This window comes from Rutidosis leptorrhynchoides, chromosome 4 (genome assembly GCF_046630445.1).
Source record: "Rutidosis leptorrhynchoides isolate AG116_Rl617_1_P2 chromosome 4, CSIRO_AGI_Rlap_v1, whole genome shotgun sequence".
Lineage (NCBI taxonomy): Eukaryota > Viridiplantae > Streptophyta > Magnoliopsida > Asterales > Asteraceae > Rutidosis > Rutidosis leptorrhynchoides.
Window position 1 is genome coordinate 369,174,244 of NC_092336.1, and position 17,053 is coordinate 369,191,296.

The 17,053-nt window shown below is 33.5% G+C and overlaps 2 protein-coding genes across 2 annotated transcripts; one reads left to right on the forward strand and one right to left on the reverse strand.

Annotated features, from left to right (window-relative positions):
• The first annotated feature begins 1,105 nt into the window (after positions 1–1,105).
• LOC139904618 (probable LRR receptor-like serine/threonine-protein kinase RFK1) lies at positions 1,106–9,843 on the forward strand. Its single transcript, XM_071886543.1, has 24 exons — positions 1,106–1,286; positions 2,564–2,741; positions 2,899–2,970; positions 3,066–3,134; positions 3,226–3,297; positions 3,435–3,506; positions 3,598–3,669; positions 3,848–3,919; positions 4,026–4,097; positions 4,216–4,287; positions 4,704–4,775; positions 4,892–4,960; positions 5,165–5,230; positions 5,915–5,977; positions 6,065–6,112; positions 6,765–6,808; positions 6,906–7,297; positions 7,371–7,563; positions 7,765–7,914; positions 8,049–8,167; positions 8,263–8,473; positions 8,563–8,800; positions 8,930–9,080; positions 9,230–9,843. The coding sequence occupies exons 1-24, from the start codon at positions 1,199–1,201 to the stop codon at positions 9,602–9,604; spliced, it is 3,030 nt and encodes a 1,009-aa protein (XP_071742644.1). The 5' UTR covers positions 1,106–1,198; the 3' UTR covers positions 9,605–9,843.
• Positions 9,844–11,807: 1,964 nt separating this feature from the next.
• Positions 11,808–16,814, reverse strand: LOC139843871 (uncharacterized). The gene is made up of 8 exons (XM_071834044.1): positions 16,503–16,814; positions 15,624–15,717; positions 15,493–15,543; positions 14,913–15,086; positions 14,273–14,452; positions 13,583–13,702; positions 13,340–13,473; positions 11,808–12,089 (listed from the first exon to the last, which is right to left on the reverse strand). The coding sequence occupies exons 1-8, from the start codon at positions 16,619–16,621 to the stop codon at positions 12,026–12,028; spliced, it is 936 nt and encodes a 311-aa protein (XP_071690145.1). The 5' UTR covers positions 16,622–16,814; the 3' UTR covers positions 11,808–12,025.
• Between the last annotated feature and the right edge of the window lie 239 nt (positions 16,815–17,053).

Sequence of the window (17,053 nt, forward strand, 5' to 3'; positions counted from 1 at the left end):
AAGTTCAATATAAGAGTTTTGAGTGGATTTCGTAACGAGGAAAGAAATTCTCAATTACGTGGTCTCAATGGATCATAAATCCAAGTTTTTCTTTGGATTTGCAACACAAAGGATGGGTATTGGCTTATTCCAGAGTGGCTCTCGTAGTGGGACCTTCTGGAGTGCCGTATGTACATACATAGTTACTAGATTTATTCAATGATTTTGTGAAAGAAATGTACTGATGTATATAATAGTGATAATATGTGTTTTAGTGAATGTAGATTTAGTTCATAGGTCAAGATGTATATCCTGTGTGCTGCTTTTCTCGTTTAAATCATTTGGCTTTTTTTTTTAAACAAAAAGTTTAAGAAGTAAAATTATTTCACTGCTTTAAAGTTTTACCCCTAATATTTTTCTTAGTATTTTATTTTTTTCTCAGATAAAGTAAAGCAAGAGTATATTAGTATGTATTTATGATGCTATTAGTCGATTGAGCTTCTCTCAATATAGCCCAAGTCGCTATTAGTCGATTGGGCTTCTCTCAATATAGCCCAAGTCCAAGTCTACTTACAGCTCGCAATCGAAGCCCTCTTCAACTCTAAAGAAGTATTCGTTTATGTTTAGGATCAAAATCTATTTTTTACTTTGTCAATAGACTGTACGGTCTCTTTTGTAATTTGATGTCAACCGTGATTCCGTCATTGTGTTATAACGTTTTACAATATTCTTCAACGTTTTGATGAAGGTATCGGTTTCTTTTATAGTAATATATTTAATATTTATTTATTTTTTTGCCAAAAATTTAAATATATTAGTGTGTATTTATGGGAGTGGATTAATTTAAGACGGTAGTTAATACAGTATGAGAAGGGGGACTACTCTTTTGTGATTTTGGCTTTTAGGGGAAGGGGAGAATATTTCCAGAGTCCAGACAGGAAACACATGTGGCTGACTGCTAATCAATGAAAAGTCTTGTTTAATTATTTTAAAAAGAAAGATATAGTACTCCTTAATTAATACCCACTAAAACATTCTGAAACATGACGTCATTAATTCCACTTTCAAACTTGGATGCCTACAAACAAAACCCACTTCTGTATCAGCATAGTTCCATCACTTTGACTAGTGTATGTTACCATTATCATAAACTGTTGATTTGGTGAATAGTATTATTATAATTTACTGATTAGACACAAAAATAGGATAAAATTTGGTGATGAGAAATTCAGATTTGATGCTGTTTCTAGTAGTCAGCTTTACCATTTACTTGAGATTTGCAGACTCTGTGGTTCCACAACAAGAAGGTAACTCAAATTTCAAGAAAAATGTATGTATTTGTTTTTAAATAATATGGTAGTATTAAAGCTGCTGCATATGAGGTCCATATTATAGTTATTTTCTTGACCATTTATATTTCTATTTTGGATGTCAATAATGGTTTAATTGTGATCAAAAGCCCTAACATGTCAATTGAGCTTGATCTATTAGTCTCATTAGTTAGTTGCTAGTCGGGTTGGTTTGTAACTTCAATTGTGGGTGTTCTGTTACATGTGTGAAAACTAGTAAACAGATAATGTTTTCCCATTTTATCTTACCTGGGTAATACTCGGATGTACGCGACCTAACCGAGTTATCATGTGACTATTTTTGACTTTTTTCCCAATCGCCCCAAGACATGCTACTCTTGAGGGTTGAACATGAGACCTCTTGTGACAAATATCAGACTTGAGACCCCTACCATTAGCCTATCATCTTTGCTACACTTATGATATGTTTATTAGTAGATAATTTAGTGCATACTTACTTATACTCGATATTCAGTCTATGAATTAAAAAAGGTATAAAGTTTTCCCTTTTCGGGCTACCCGGGAGGGTGTGTAATCCATCCCTGGTCACCAGTAAATATCCGTCCTAGATAGGATTCGAACCTGAGAGACCTCTTACAAGAAACTCAGGGCCCCAACTGCTGGGCTATCTTGAGATGGTTAGTGATGATTATTAGTCTATGAATTGTTTTTTGTAATATGTATTGATGATTATTACACCAAAAAATGGTTAGTTCATTGGTCGTTAAAAATATGATACCTCCTAGATCCTTATATAGGTTGTTGGTGTTACATTGTTATTAATATCATACTTTGATTATAATGGCTCTAGTTATTGAGTCGACAGCAAGCGTCGATTTATTGAAGACTTGAATGACTCTTAGAGCCTAAATCAAACTTCATGCAAGATTTAAAACCCATGGAAATTTGATTTTACCATTTTCATGGCGTCTCAATTTTATTTTATTTATTTTTTTAAAAACTTTTTACTACTTATTGGCCGGAGGTCCACTCGGAAGCAATCTCTCTATCCGCCGAATAGAGAGAGGGATGACTTTCTCTACTTTTGAGAGTGTTTTCACTCTTTGGTGGAGAAATGACTTGTTTTTATTCCCGGATAGGGGAAGGATTGTCTACATCTCACCTCCCCATACACCACTTATGTTAATGAGCTTTTATGTGATTATTTTATTTGTTCATATAAATATATTTAACCTTCTTCAAATGTACCTAATTTCTACATTATTCTTGTTCAGTGGAGGCTGTTGAAGAAATAATGAGAATAATGGGTGCAACAAATTGGAGGTTAAATTCGAACTCTTGTCAACTTGAAGAAATATCCGTACGGCCAAAGCCTCACCCTGAAGCGGATGCTAGTGTCCAATGTGATATTATTGACTGCAACAATGACACCGATTGTCATATTGTAACTATGTATTTTCCTTCTCTTGCATTCTGTTTATCATATCTATGTTTTTACACGATTTATTTCTCATTTTATTCATCATATCTTTTAGCCTTACTTGAGTTCTTATGCACATCTGCCATTGATCTTGTTATTTGTATTGTTTATTTATTTCCTTCAATGCAGCACCCATAAGTATTACAGTCTTGATGGTGTCCTTCCACCTGGACTAGTAAAGCTTCCTTACCTTCGCACGATGTAAGTTCTCTTTTAAATACAATGGTATCTATGCTGATGTCAGCCTAAATGTATTGAAGAATCTTACCTAATGATACATTGTGATTCATTTGCAGTGATTTTGCTTACAATTACCTTGGTGGCACAATACCATCTGAATTGGGGTCAACGCAGTTGCAGTCAATGTGAACTTTTTTTTATTCTTATAATATCACTTTAAACCTATGACCCGAGCCTATTTTTCGTAGCTTTGACCACTCGCAGTTTATGATGCAGTTCTCTTCTTGGAAACCGTTTTTCAGGAGAAATACCAGCGGAAGTTGGAAATATTACCACTTTGACTTATTTGTATGGCTTTTAATCATTCGGTTATCTTTCCTGTTATTGCTTTTGCACTTGCAACTTAGTGAATATGTTTGATTTAGTTTAATTTAGTGTTTAATATAGTTTATTTATGATATGATGTAACTACAAATTTCGAACAGGAACTTCGAAGCAAACAACTTTTCTGGGATCATTCCTTCTGAGCTGGGGAGATTAGTTAACTTACAATCATTGTAAGACGTATTTCCATTTTGTTATTTTTCCTTTTTTGATATATCAATTCCTAACAGTTTTTGCTGAGTTATGATAACTATATTACTTCAGGATCTTATCCTCAAACCGGTTGACGGGAATGGTGCCAGCATCCTTAGCTGAATTGAGAAATTTGACAGATTTGTAAACACTCTTCACATTTCTATTATATAAATACTTCCTTTTTATGTATCTTTTTAGCTTTTTGTGTCATTTTGTATCTTTTTATCTTTTTTTAGGAGGAAAAAGTGAGTGTAGTTTTGTTATGACAATTATTTCTAAGCTATATTCTAACTGAGTGGAAAATCAATCTTTTCTACAGTAGGATAAGTGACAACAACTTCAGCGGGTCCATACCTAATTTCATACAGAATTGGAAATTACTAAATAAACTGTAAGATAAATTTCCATTCATATGCATACTGCACCAAATATAGAATTATGTAGCATATATAAACTTATTATATACCTATTCGTCGTTTGTATCCTTATTATTTAAGAGAATTAATTGGGACTGGGCTGCATGGACCAATTCCTTCAAACATATCTCTTCTTAAGAATTTGATTGATCTGTAAGTTTAGAACTCATTCTTAGATTCCTTTAATTAACTTCACTTTTATTTTTAGATATTATATCGTTTTGTTTAGTTCATGGAAGTAACTATTAACTGGATGATGCTCATTCTGCAGAAGAATTTGTGAAATAAATGGACCAACTCAGGGATTCCCTCTTATAGATAATGCTAACGGTCTACAAACAGTGTATGCCGATTGTGTTCTGCACATATTTAAGGTGGAGGTGGCAATCTTGACCCGTTTAGTTCAAAAAGGGTTGATAAATGGGTTAAACAGGTTAAATAAAATTTTGTAAGAATTTTAAGATGGATTGAAAGTCACCCATAATCTATTGTTAATGCATGAAGCTTCTTATAATTTTTTTGTATAAAAATGACCGACTTACTAATGTATTATTTTAATCATATCTGGCATTAGCTAGTTGTAAAAATTTTATATTTTAGACAAAGAAGTGTTTTGGGTGAACCCAACACAGACCTAATATATTACCTGATTTGGCCAGAACATAATTTGACCTGTTACCCAACATTTTGCCACCTCTAACTGTGTTATACGATGAATCCATTACAATTTTGTTGTTAATCTTTTTTCATGGAACTCAGTGTAATGAGGAACTGCAATATTTCGGGAGAGATACCGGCTTATATTTGGAGAAAACGAGATCTTAAACTATTGTAAGTAGCACATCTGCCAATTCCATCAGATTATACTGTGCTCAATATAATAATATGCTAATGAGTAGGTTAAAGGAAATATATCATTGATATAAATTGTGCCGTACATTGAACAGGGATGTTAGCTTTAACAAGTTAACAGGGGGAATATCAGGTGACATCCTTAGTAGGAGCTTGCGTTTCGTGTAAGTATAACCAAGTCGGTTTGACTTTGGAGGATATTTGAACTTATGTAGTGCATATATACACTGTTACATAAATATGTCCTTTTTTCTTTACATAAATATATGTATAAGTGTCTGCATGCATTCGTATGCGTGTATACAAAGGTATTTTTGGTTGAGTTTCTAAATTTATTAATGTTTAACAATGTGATTTCGTCTGAACAGATTTTTGACCAACAACATGCTAACTGGAGATATACCCGACTCACTCTTGATAGAAGGAGCTACCATGTATGTCTTTCTAGAGTTACCATGTATGTCTTTTTTAGTGATGTAGTTTGAACTTTAATGTTTAATGGATTAACTCTCAACATTATATACGATATATGATATGATGTAACATCATTTAATCTTCAAGAGAAATGTTTGTCGGTTGATTCTTATAGAAAATATGGCTCTAGAGGTGAAGATTTCAACCCATTTAATTAAATATTGTTTTCAAAATGGTTTTGGACTATCAAACATGTTAAATACGAAAAGAACAACTAAAATTCTCCCTAGTCGTTATATCGTGCATTCAAAGATTCAGATTATCCTAATAATATTGTCTTTGTAATCCATAAAAATAGTTATACATAACTCATTAATGTTCTTTTTTCCCCATATGTAAATAATGGAGTTTGTGATTTAAGTGGGCCTGACCGGTTCCAAAATTTATACTAAACTCATTTTAACCCGTGATGCAACCCCTCTACCGCCTATTTCGCCATCTTTACTGAAATAGCATAAGAAAGGAAAATTTTTTGATAAATATTTTTAAAATTGAAATTAATCCATAGGTTTTAAGTTGATTCCATTGCTCTATCGATGGAGTAGAGATCATGAGCTATTTTAATCGTCAGCACCTATCAGTTTCAGCTACAAATGAATTAACGTTGAAATAATTTTCATCATTTTTTTTTTGCTTTGATATAGTGACTTGTCCTACAACAACTTTACTTTGCAAGGACCTGATCGACCTACATGTCGACAGAACATGTGAGAACATTTTTTCAGTCCGCTTTATATGTTAATCTTTTACATTCTCAAGTTCATATTACTGATTCATCTTTATGTTTGTACCAGGAATCTAATACTAAACCTGTTCAAGAGTTCTTTAGCAGGAAACGCATTGTAAGTTTAACATTTTATTTGAAAGGCTAATTTTTTTTTTTTTTTATATATATATGTAAGTATAACATGTTGGATTAGTTCTATGAGGGTGTTTGGACCTTTTTTTTTCTGGAATTCATTATTGAAATTATCAGTTTTAGTGTTTGGATAGCTAATTCTGCTTCTTATATATATTTCTCGTTATTATCTGGAAGTCATATTATAGTTTGGGTATAGTTTGCTACCATCTATTTTTTTAAAGGAACATTACCCGTTTTACCCCTTTTTTCTAGGTGAAAGACTTTTACTTCCATATGACAAGTCTCCCTTAACTACAATTATATGTTATTGGTCATTAGTTATTAAAAAAATAAGATTTACCACACAATGGCAATATTTATTGTTACAGCTTCAAATAGCAGAACAAGCACAATATTGCCTGTTTTATTACGACTGGTTATCTAATTCTCATTTTTGAAGATGACATAATAATCACTTTCAAAAAACACACAACCAAACATCCCGTTTGTGATATATTAGCCTGTCGAAATTTATATTCAAGTCTAAGCTCATTCTTATTTTATGTGTCACATTTATATAGTACTTGGTAGCACTTCATTATCTAATATTGATTTGTATCTCTCATACATAAATACATTTATATCTTATACAGACAGGATATACTTCCATGCAAACGAGATGCCAGGTGTCCTAGATGTAAGTAGTTTCTACTTGAAATACATCCTTGAAATTTCTTAATATTATTTTCAATTTTTAATGTTCATGTATCAAACTATTGATTGATTTATGACAGATGGATGTTCGATGCATGTTAATAGTGGTGGAACCGATCTGACGGTAAGAGAAAACAACCGTGACGTTCTTTACGAAGGGGACGGTTTATTTGATCGAGGTGCAGGAAGTTTTCATTCGAGCGCTAATAATAATTGGGGAGTTAGTAGCACTGGTGATTTCCTCGATGACAATATCGAAACAAATATTTACGTTGAATCTTTGCAACAGAACTCAACTAACTTACCTCCTTTGTATACAACCGCACGTTTGTCTCCATTGTCTCTTACATATATCAGCTATTGTCTACTAAATGGCGATTACCTAGTTAATCTGCACTTTGCTGAAATACAATATGTTAATGATAGCACGTACAAAAGTCTCGGAAGACGGATATTTAACATATATATCCAGGTAATTGTTGGATAAATATATTAAATTAAATTAAATATGTATGAAAATGGTATCTGAAAGATATGTAACTCAGGGACAACTTGTTAAAAGGGACTTCAATATTGAAGATGAGGTTGGAATTGGAAGGCCTTTGGTAGTACCTTTTAATGCAAGTGTCGTAAATAACGCGTTAGAGATACGATTCTACTGGGCCGGTAAAGGGACAGCACGTTTTCCCAAACGAGGACGTTATGGGCCTCTCGTTTCAGCTATCTCCGTTGAACCATGTGAGTATCTGACACGATTGGTAACGTTAAAAGTGGTCTCTAGTAGATAATGATGTTTAGGGAAGTTTTTTGGAAATATGTTCCTTTCAGTTACGCTATTAGGCATTTGTTATGCATTATAAGATTATACTATTTCCCTGTCGATTTTCTTGTATAATTTATTTACTCTGATGCTTATTATTCGTAAACTCGTCTGGGCAGATTCTAAAACGTGTTCAATCAATGGGAAGAAGAACACGGTTGCTTATGTTGGTTTTGCAATTATGGGTTTGTGTCTGGTTCTTATACTCTTGGGAATACTATGGTGGAGACGGTATTCAAACGGCAAAAAAAGCAACGCTGATGACAAAGGTATGATACAATCGAATTCATTAATTTAGTTGAGGCTATAAAGTACAGTATTATGTGTTTAGCCCCTTATGCTTCGTACAATATTCTATTAATGTTGAGAACAATAACAATCTATTATGCACTGTTTTGAACAGATTTTGAAGGGCTGAAGTTAACCACCGTATCATTTTCATTTAAACAACTAAAAACTGCAACAAGAAACTTTGATGCCACAAACAAAATAGGAGAAGGTGGCTTCGGGCCTGTTTATAAGGCAATAACTTAGAATACCCTCATGGATTTTATGATCTTACTTTTTGTTTGTAATGTAATGTGTCTATGTAAACTAAGTCAAGTTGATTAATGCAGGGTACGCTACGTGATGGCACCGTAATTGCTGTAAAGCAGCTTTCTTCTTGTTCAAGACAAGGAAATCGTGAATTTTTAAACGAAATCGGTGTAATATCTTGTTTACAGCACCCAAATCTTGTAAAGCTTCATGGATGTTGTATTGAAGATGATCAACTATTGCTTGTGTACGAGTACATGGAAAACAATAGCCTTGCGAGTGCTCTATTCGGTGAGTCAACTAAAGTTCTCTATTCTTGATCCTCCTTTTGTATTTGGTGTTTTTGTTACTAGTCACATGATATTATTCAGTATAAACAGATTCGAATAAAAGTGGATTCATGTTGGATTGGGCAACAAGGTTCAAGATTTGTGTTGGGATTGCTAGAGGTTTAGCATTTCTTCATGAAGAATCAAGACTTAAAATTGTACATAGAGACATAAAGGCTACAAATGTGCTTCTCGATAAAGATCTGAATCCAAAAATATCAGATTTCGGTTTGGCTAGGCTAGATGAAGATGAGAAGACGCATGTAAGCACACGAGTTGCTGGAACAATGTAATTCTTCTTCGCCTTCTTATACGTTTCAGCAATTCAAGTTTTAATCTCTATTTGATTTCTTACTTCACAACTAGAACTGACAAAACGGGTAATTCTATATGCACGGGTCGGGTTGAAAAAATGCAGAGGCTACATGGCACCAGAATATGCACTTTGGGGTCACTTGAGTTACAAGGCAGATGTATACAGTTTTGGAGTTGTAGCTTTGGAAATTGTGAGCGGCAAGAATAACAACAAATACATACCAAACAATGATAGTGTTTGTCTACTAGATTGGGTACTCTTTTCATTCCCCTACCTATCTCCATTTTTTAAAGATATAAATGTATTGCAAATTTGCTACACCATCTATGACAACATACACAGAAAGATCATTACATTTAATAAGCAATTAAATATCCTTAACAAGTTAACATATATTTGTAGGCTTGTCGTTTACAAACTAGTAAACAATACGAGGAGCTACTTGACGAGAGGCTAGAGTCAAAAGTCAACAAAGAAGAAGCAGAAGTTGTTGTAAAAGTTGCACTTTTGTGCACAAATGGATCTCCTCAAATTAGGCCAACTATGTCTGAGGTAGTCAGTATGCTTGAAGGAAGAATATGTGTCCCAGAAATAGCCCCCGGGTTAGGTAACTATTTTGAGGATTTGAGATTTCAATCAATGAGAGGCCACCATGAAGACCAACAAAGTAGTGTCAGAACTCAATATTCTGGTACTGTCAGAAGCGAAACACATGTTTCTAGTACATCTTCAAATGATCGGTTTGAAGTACGATCAGTCGACACAAGATCATTTTGAAACTCGGTCTGGTCTTGATTGTGTATCAAAATGTTCAGTTTTGGTGAATGTAAACTAACGTATTGCCATTTTGCTGGAAATGCAACATTGTATATTGGTTATTTTCATTGTTTCTGTTTCAGTTTCGGAAGTTTTTCTTTAGTTCGTGTAAATGAACATCATTGTTCGGTAGCTTCTTTACTGTTCATATTAAAAGTAAATGAACATCCTGACCATTCATTGTCATGATTATTGATAAACAGGATAGAAGCAGCCTATTATTATGATCTTATTCTTATTATAGGTATTATATTATATGGTTGGTCTTAATTTGGATGTTATGGTTTACGCGATGAGTCACTTTTGTTAACGACCGTTAAAAAATTATGTTAATTCATGCATCGTCCGTTGCTATGAATGAGAAAATAGATGTCAAGAATGTAGCAGCCATATGTGCACATGAATGCATCGTTTTATATTATGGATGCACCAAATGCACCAATTCATAAAACGATATGGATGAGGGCATATTCATACAAAATGGTGGGTGTGGATCCATGTTTACATGATGCTTGTTTTTGTAGTATGTTAATATTAATTGATTGACTTTAAACAACAACAAAAAAAAAAGGCGTGAGAAATTATACGGTATAATTTATACCCTAATAATTCAGTCAAACTATAACTATTACTTCTGTGTCATTTTAAGATTCTCTTGCATCCTTATATTTAATTAAATTAATGTTGCATCCTCACTTTTATATAAGTACATATGCAAGTCGAGCAAAGCAATAATAATGAAAATATGAATATGAATACACAATAAGACTAGTGACTGTGATGTTGAGATATTTTGAGATTTTGACTTTTGAGATTTTGACTTATTTAGTGGTATGATTGTGGCGTGGCAATGTCACTTTTTTTAAATTGTGTTATGGGTATCATTTTCAGTCCACGTAAAAAATGACAACCAAAATCACCCCGTAAGTGGCGGTCTAATACATTAGTACAAAGTAATTCAAAAGGTGCTCACAACAGTAGAGTTATTTAAAGTCATAACGATGAGCACCATGGTGGTAAAGGTGTTTATGAAGAACATTAATTAATTATTAATTAACAGGAATAAACTAGTCCGGTCCGGCCCGCGCGATGCGGCGGGGTCTTTCGGCCCGCGTATTCATATTTAACGCAGTTTTATTTACAGAAGGGAAAACGGCTCATGTGTTATGCGTCGTTGTTGGTGTCGTCGTCTTTAGTGTTTTTTAAAATCTGTTCGGTTCATACGTAGTTAGTTTCTTTTTGTTGATGAAATTATTTCGAGCCTGATGGTGTTGGCGAAAAAATTTAACTCGCGGGGAGCAGGAAGATACGGGGTGTCGTTGTGTTTAGCGTTTTTTAAAAAGTGTTTGTTTCGAACGTAGCTAGTATCATTCTGTTTATAAAATTATTTCGAGTCTAACGGTGCTGTCGAAAAAAATTAACTCGCGGTGAGCAGGAAGATACGGGCAGTCGTTGTGTTAGCGTTTTTTAAAAAGTGTTCATTTCGAATGTAGTTAGTTTCATTTTGTTCGTGAAAATATTTCGAGTTTAACGGAGTGTTTAGTGAAATTTAACTCGAAGCGAAGAGAAAGATACGGGCTGTCGAAGAGTTCGGGTGAACTTTTTATTTTAAGTCCCCCGGGAGTACAGGTTATTTTTTGTAAGTGTGTAAAAGTTGGAGGGGGTGTTTTTGCCTTTTTTGGGGTTGGTTTTGGTTGAATGTCGTTTCATATGGTGGAGGTGGCCAAAACTACCACAAACCCCACCACAATTAGTATATGTATATTTTCATAGGGGGATGATTCTCACACACTATTTTTTGATCCTCACATACCAATTTACTTGAACTTCTCCCTAATAATAGGGTAAAAGGGTGTGTGAGGATCAAAAAACAGTGTGTAAGAATCATCCCCCATTTTCATACGGTGGAGGTGGCCAAAACTACCACAAACCAAATGTATATAATATAATATAATATAATATAATATAATAAAACAAATATAGGTTAACTCGCACCCAAAATAAAAGGTGAACAACAAATCAACAATAAACAATGCATCCAAATTTTGCTATCAAAGAAACTAACTACGGAGTATATGCATATATAGTTTGCACATAGCTTAAAAGTTTAACAGGTTTCTTGTGTACTCTCCACCGTAGAAAAAAGAAAACCGAATCACAAAGCAAATAGAAAAAATAGCACATTAAAGCTCATAGCAACTTCATCGTAAGATTACAATTTAAAAGTCTTTAGTGAAACTGCTGGTATTGGACTCGTAAGTATGCTCTTGACATTGTATCCATGTTTTAACAAGCAAACAACAGTTAACCCATTCTAGCAAATGCAAATTGCACCAATTTCAAAAATTGTACGCACGTTCGACGATGATCTGTCTGTGAAGGCTAGGTATCTCTAAATATCCTTGGAATTACTTCATGAGCACTGATATCTAATGATACAGGTTCCCTGAAAAAGAGAGCATTTGTGTGAAGAAAAAATTAAATAAATAACTTATATAATACATGGAGATGGAGATGAGAAAACTGAGTCTTTTATCCAACTTTATTGCCGGTTGTCTTGAATCATTTAACCGTTGCATAGGCAATCAAATGAAAAGAAAAAAGATAATATAATTGAGAGCAGACTAAAAATTTAATATTTAATAGGGAGAATTCTATATATGATATTGTGATAATCCAAAATATCATATTTACATAATTCAATTCAAAAATATTATAAAATGTCACTCAAATGCTTGAATGGAACCCTTAACATGTAACTATGTAAGTGACCAAAATTAGGAATATAAGTATAACTAGAAGCTTAAAAAGGAAAGGAACCCTTGACAAGCAAGGTAAAATCATGTTATCGTAAGACATTTTAACTTGTAGGGGTAAGGTTTTCCTGTTCATGTTACCCAGAGAAAGGAAGTATTTTTACTCAAATGTACGGCCCTAACCGAGTTATCTAGTGACCGTTTCCAGCCCTTTTCCCTACCACCACAAGATATGTTGATAACTAGGTTTTAACATGAGACTTCTTGTGAGGATATCAGAACCACTAGAGGCGGCCGTCATGAAGTAGGGTTGTCATTAGATACTTGAAAATTTGCATTGGTTTATATGGAGGACTATCCCATCCATTAGATAATACTATGTGTACTTAAGTAACTTATATTTAAACTTTAAAAAGACATGAACATGATAAGTATATATCAAATCAATTTCATATAATCTTTTAATTAAAGATTCATTCAATATATATCACTTTAAATGTTTCATTATCGCTTACCTTTATAAGAAAAACAATTATATTTCAAAGTATTTTATATTTCAAATTGTACTAACTAATATCTATGCAGAATGAAAGAGAAATAAAAAATATGAAATGGGTATGTGGGTAAAATCGTCAGGGATCAATCAACGTTGGCATATCATTAGACTTTTAACTTCATTATTTATTCTATAGTTAGATTAAATTTTTTATTACATACGTAATTTGTAGGAATTTCCATAGGCAAATAAGAATATATCTAAATCTGTTTAACATCTGAAGGAGCTGATCAGATATGGATATAAACATGCGTACCAGTCCATTATAGTCTAAACTATGAGTCATATGTTAGTATTTGTGGGTATTAAATCCATTATACCCTACCATTATATACATAGTAATAGAATAGATTAGATATACTAAAACGTAACTATCACACGAACCTGCACAATACTTGGCCTTTCTCTGAAGAACTAGGGATGAACCATTCTTGTCTGACGAGACGCGATTCAAACTGCACAAAAAATCCATCACTTTGTCCATGCTTCCATTTCCTGGGTCCCGCTCCTTTCCACACCTGTAGATTATAATGTTATATTTCTCGCACACTAATTTTATAAAATGCCGAGTTACAAAGTTTAATCAATTAACAAAAATGAGAGAAACGACATATAATAGTTCTTTACCTGCGGGTATGATATGATACCCTTTGGTGCAATTAAGCATGCTCCTCGCGAGCAAGAGTCCACTGCATATTGCCTTAAAAACGAAACGCAATCACCGTGTGTGTGGGGTGATTCAAACGCCTGTTTAAAGTAAATAAATGTAAGCATTGGGAATGGATTTAGATTGGAATTAGAGGTTGCAATTTCAAACCATTTGAGTATGAAGGCGCCACTTTAGGTTATGCATTATTATAAACATGTCAACCAGAAAAGGCGGAACAATTGCTTAAATGGTAACAGGTGTGTATTTCTAATACAAAAAATAAAAATAAAAAAACTCCTAAAGAGATATAACAGTAAAGCTAGTTTATCTATGAAATAGTATAATGTGTGTAATCATATTTGACACGCTAATTATCTTATACATAGAAAATACTGCAAGACTTTTAAGCATAATGTATTTTCAGTCAACTGAACTCGACCCATTATATTTAGCCCCATACATACCCCTTTTAGACCATCTACAAGAAACTACTCGTTTCGACATGAGCTCATTTTGACCAGTAACCCTGCCCAAACGACTGACCCATTGTTCCACACCAAGTAGACTGAATTGGTTAAAATTTCTTTAAAGAAAGGGCGAGATAGACTCTTTGAGAAATTATGAGGGAAATTTTACCATTAAAATAGATAGCGGTAGGGATTTTATACCTTGTCAATGTTGACAACGGGTGCATATTTTTCAGTATTGGTTTTTTCCTTATCGAGCAGGAAATGAACTCTAGCATCCACATTCGATGTTTGATGCCATGATTTAACAGCATTCTCCATTGTCTCAACAACAAAAGAGAATGTATCTTTCCAATATTCCTCATCTACATACTTTTGTGCCTGAATCAAATAACAGTTTATAAAGCTATTTATCATAATTCTTGAAAATTATTATTCCCCTTCAAATTTATCAGTAACAATCTTGAATTCTTTACACAACTAACACGAAACAAATAAATTAAAATAAGAACTGTAACCTTGATTGTTGAAAACCAAAAAAAAAAACTGAGATGGATAACAAAATTCTCAATTCAGAAATATGATTATTGATTAATAAAGTGGCGATGACATTATTAGGAAAAGATTTATTTTCATACATATTCACAAAAGAAAGAATAAAATGATTTTACAAAAGGTGCATTGCCAACCATAATGAATAAGACAAGAATAATAAGAACAAGTTTTCACGTTATTAACAAAAACAAACCATAAACTTTGCTTACACTTTCATATATGTAAACTGAAAACAAGTCTTTATAGAATCAAAAGATTGTTGAGCATCATAAGAATTAAAAATTACCAATTCAGACTTGAAACCATCCAAGTGCTTTGCAAGATCAACGTTAGATCTCATATTGTCCACTTCTACCGACCGTTTTTTATCTTTTGACAATTGAGTAACCCTCTTGATCTTTCTTGACACCTCAGTACTTTGTGGATTGTGCTGAGAGGCTATTTTAAAAGCATCCAATGCCTACATTATATTTATATATTTATATATACACATTAAAATCATCACATATTCACCTCAAACTGAAAACATCCACAATAACTAATACTAGAGGTAAACAATCAGATAACTATAACTGGTGGGTTTGGTAATTTTTAAGCGCTCGAATCGAGTTGAGACAAAGAACAGACACATTCTTAAATTTATATGTGTATTATGTGGTAATATGACTACGATAACCCAATTAACCTTTTCTCCTAATAAAGTGATATAAGAGGCTTTTAAGTGTACTTTGGATTGGATGACTTTCTTACCATATGCCCGTTCTTAGTTTACATAAAACATGTAAGCGAAATTGGCCCACTAATGTATATACGGGCCAACCAGTAGAATTCTAACCAAATGCATTGGTTTGCAGAGTATTACTTACATCATCATATCGCTCCAAGGCTTCTAATACACATCCTTTCCTGAAGTAACCCTGTGGATATAGAATTACACACTTCATTTTAGAAAGAAAAACACTTTTTTTATCACGTATCACGATATAAAAGTTAGTACCTTTTCCCAAGTGGGATTCAACGATATTGTTGTCTCGGCATCACTCAGTGCTTTTTGGAGTTTAACAAGATTTAGAAACGCCGCAGCGCGATTGCTGGAGCATACAAGAGTTACAATGCAGTTAGATACATTATAATTTCTCCACTTTTTCATATCTATTTACTAAAGAATTGCAAGTGTTTAGCGTCCCTAGAAGATTCAGATAACGTGTTCAAATGTAAAAAATTCTATCTTCATATATTTTAATAATAGTAAATGTAGAAAACCCTAAATCAAAGTATTTAGATTTACTAATAATCATTACACATGGAAATTAAATTCCAGGCACGATTTAAAACTCATGGAAATTTAATTCTACCATTTTCATGGCGTCCATTATTACTTTTATGTTGTATTTTTATTTTATTTTTTCAAAAAAAACTTTTCCCACTTAAAGGCCGGAGGTCCTCTCGGAAGCAATCTCTTTATCCATCGAATAAAGAGAAGGATGACTTTCTCTACTTACTTATGAGAGTGTTTTTCACTCTGGGTGGAGAAACGACTTGTCTTTATTCTCGGATAGGGGAAGGATTGTCTACATCTCACCTCCCCATACACCACTCATGTGGTATTGTGTTTTGTTGTTGTTGTTGTTGTTGTAATAATCATTACACAAACATTAACACATTTTCTAGTACTTCCAGCAATCTATAAATTGATGGCAGTGAGCACAAAAGTTAACACCTTTATCATCCTATCATCCTATCTTTTAATATTGAAGACACACATAAACAATGAAACAAAATGAAGAAGCAAAAAACAGAAAATTGAAGTGTAAACATTGAAATTAAATAATATTAATTATCAATATTGGTTAATGAAAAAAAGAAAAGGTAATACCTGTAAAGAGTAGGGTTTTCAGGATCTTTCTTGATGGCTTGAGTGTAAACAGCAGCTGCTTTTAAATAATTTCCAGCTTTGAAATATGCGTTTCCTTCTTCCTTCAACGATTCTGCCATTATCCACTTACAAATACTATGACTTTAATCTGTATCTTTTTTTATCCCAAATATTAGGGTTTTTGTGTTTCAGGGTCTGTTAGTGTTGGCTCACATCAACTACTCGGATTGTGTTGCTTTTTGTCGAGGGTGTTTTTTAATTTATTTATTTAAAACAAAAAATCAAAGAAAAAAATGGGCTGCATCGACCCAAAATAACCCGAACAGGCAAGAACAGAAAACAAGTACTACGGGCTTTTGTAGCTCATCCGATAATAGTGGGCTAGACGTCCGAAAGTCGACTCACTGGACTGCAATATTGCACTCAATATTATCTCTAACCTGAAGTATCCACCCTTGCATTGCGCTTAGTGCGAGGGCAATGGGGAGGGGGGTTTTACCGGCCATGTCTTCAAATTGGTCCGGGTTTCCTTCAGAGCAGTAGTTGGGGGC

Excerpts from the sequence above, each read along its gene's own strand:
- LOC139843871 (XM_071834044.1), bottom strand. The coding sequence starts at position 16,621 with ATGGCAGAATCGTTGAAGGAAGAAGGAAACGCATATTTCAAAGCTGGA. Across the intron at positions 15,544-15,623 it reads TGAATCCCACTTGGGAAAAG|GGTTACTTCAGGAAAGGATG; the intron begins GTACTAACTTTT and ends CTATATCCACAG. Across the intron at positions 12,090-13,339 it reads AAAGGCCAAGTATTGTGCAG|GGAACCTGTATCATTAGATA; the intron begins GTTCGTGTGATA and ends TCTCTTTTTCAG.
- LOC139904618 (XM_071886543.1), top strand. The coding sequence starts at position 1,199 with ATGAGAAATTCAGATTTGATGCTGTTTCTAGTAGTCAGCTTTACCATT. Across the intron at positions 2,742-2,898 it reads GATTGTCATATTGTAACTAT|CACCCATAAGTATTACAGTC; the intron begins GTATTTTCCTTC and ends CCTTCAATGCAG. Across the intron at positions 5,978-6,064 it reads CCTACATGTCGACAGAACAT|GAATCTAATACTAAACCTGT; the intron begins GTGAGAACATTT and ends TGTTTGTACCAG.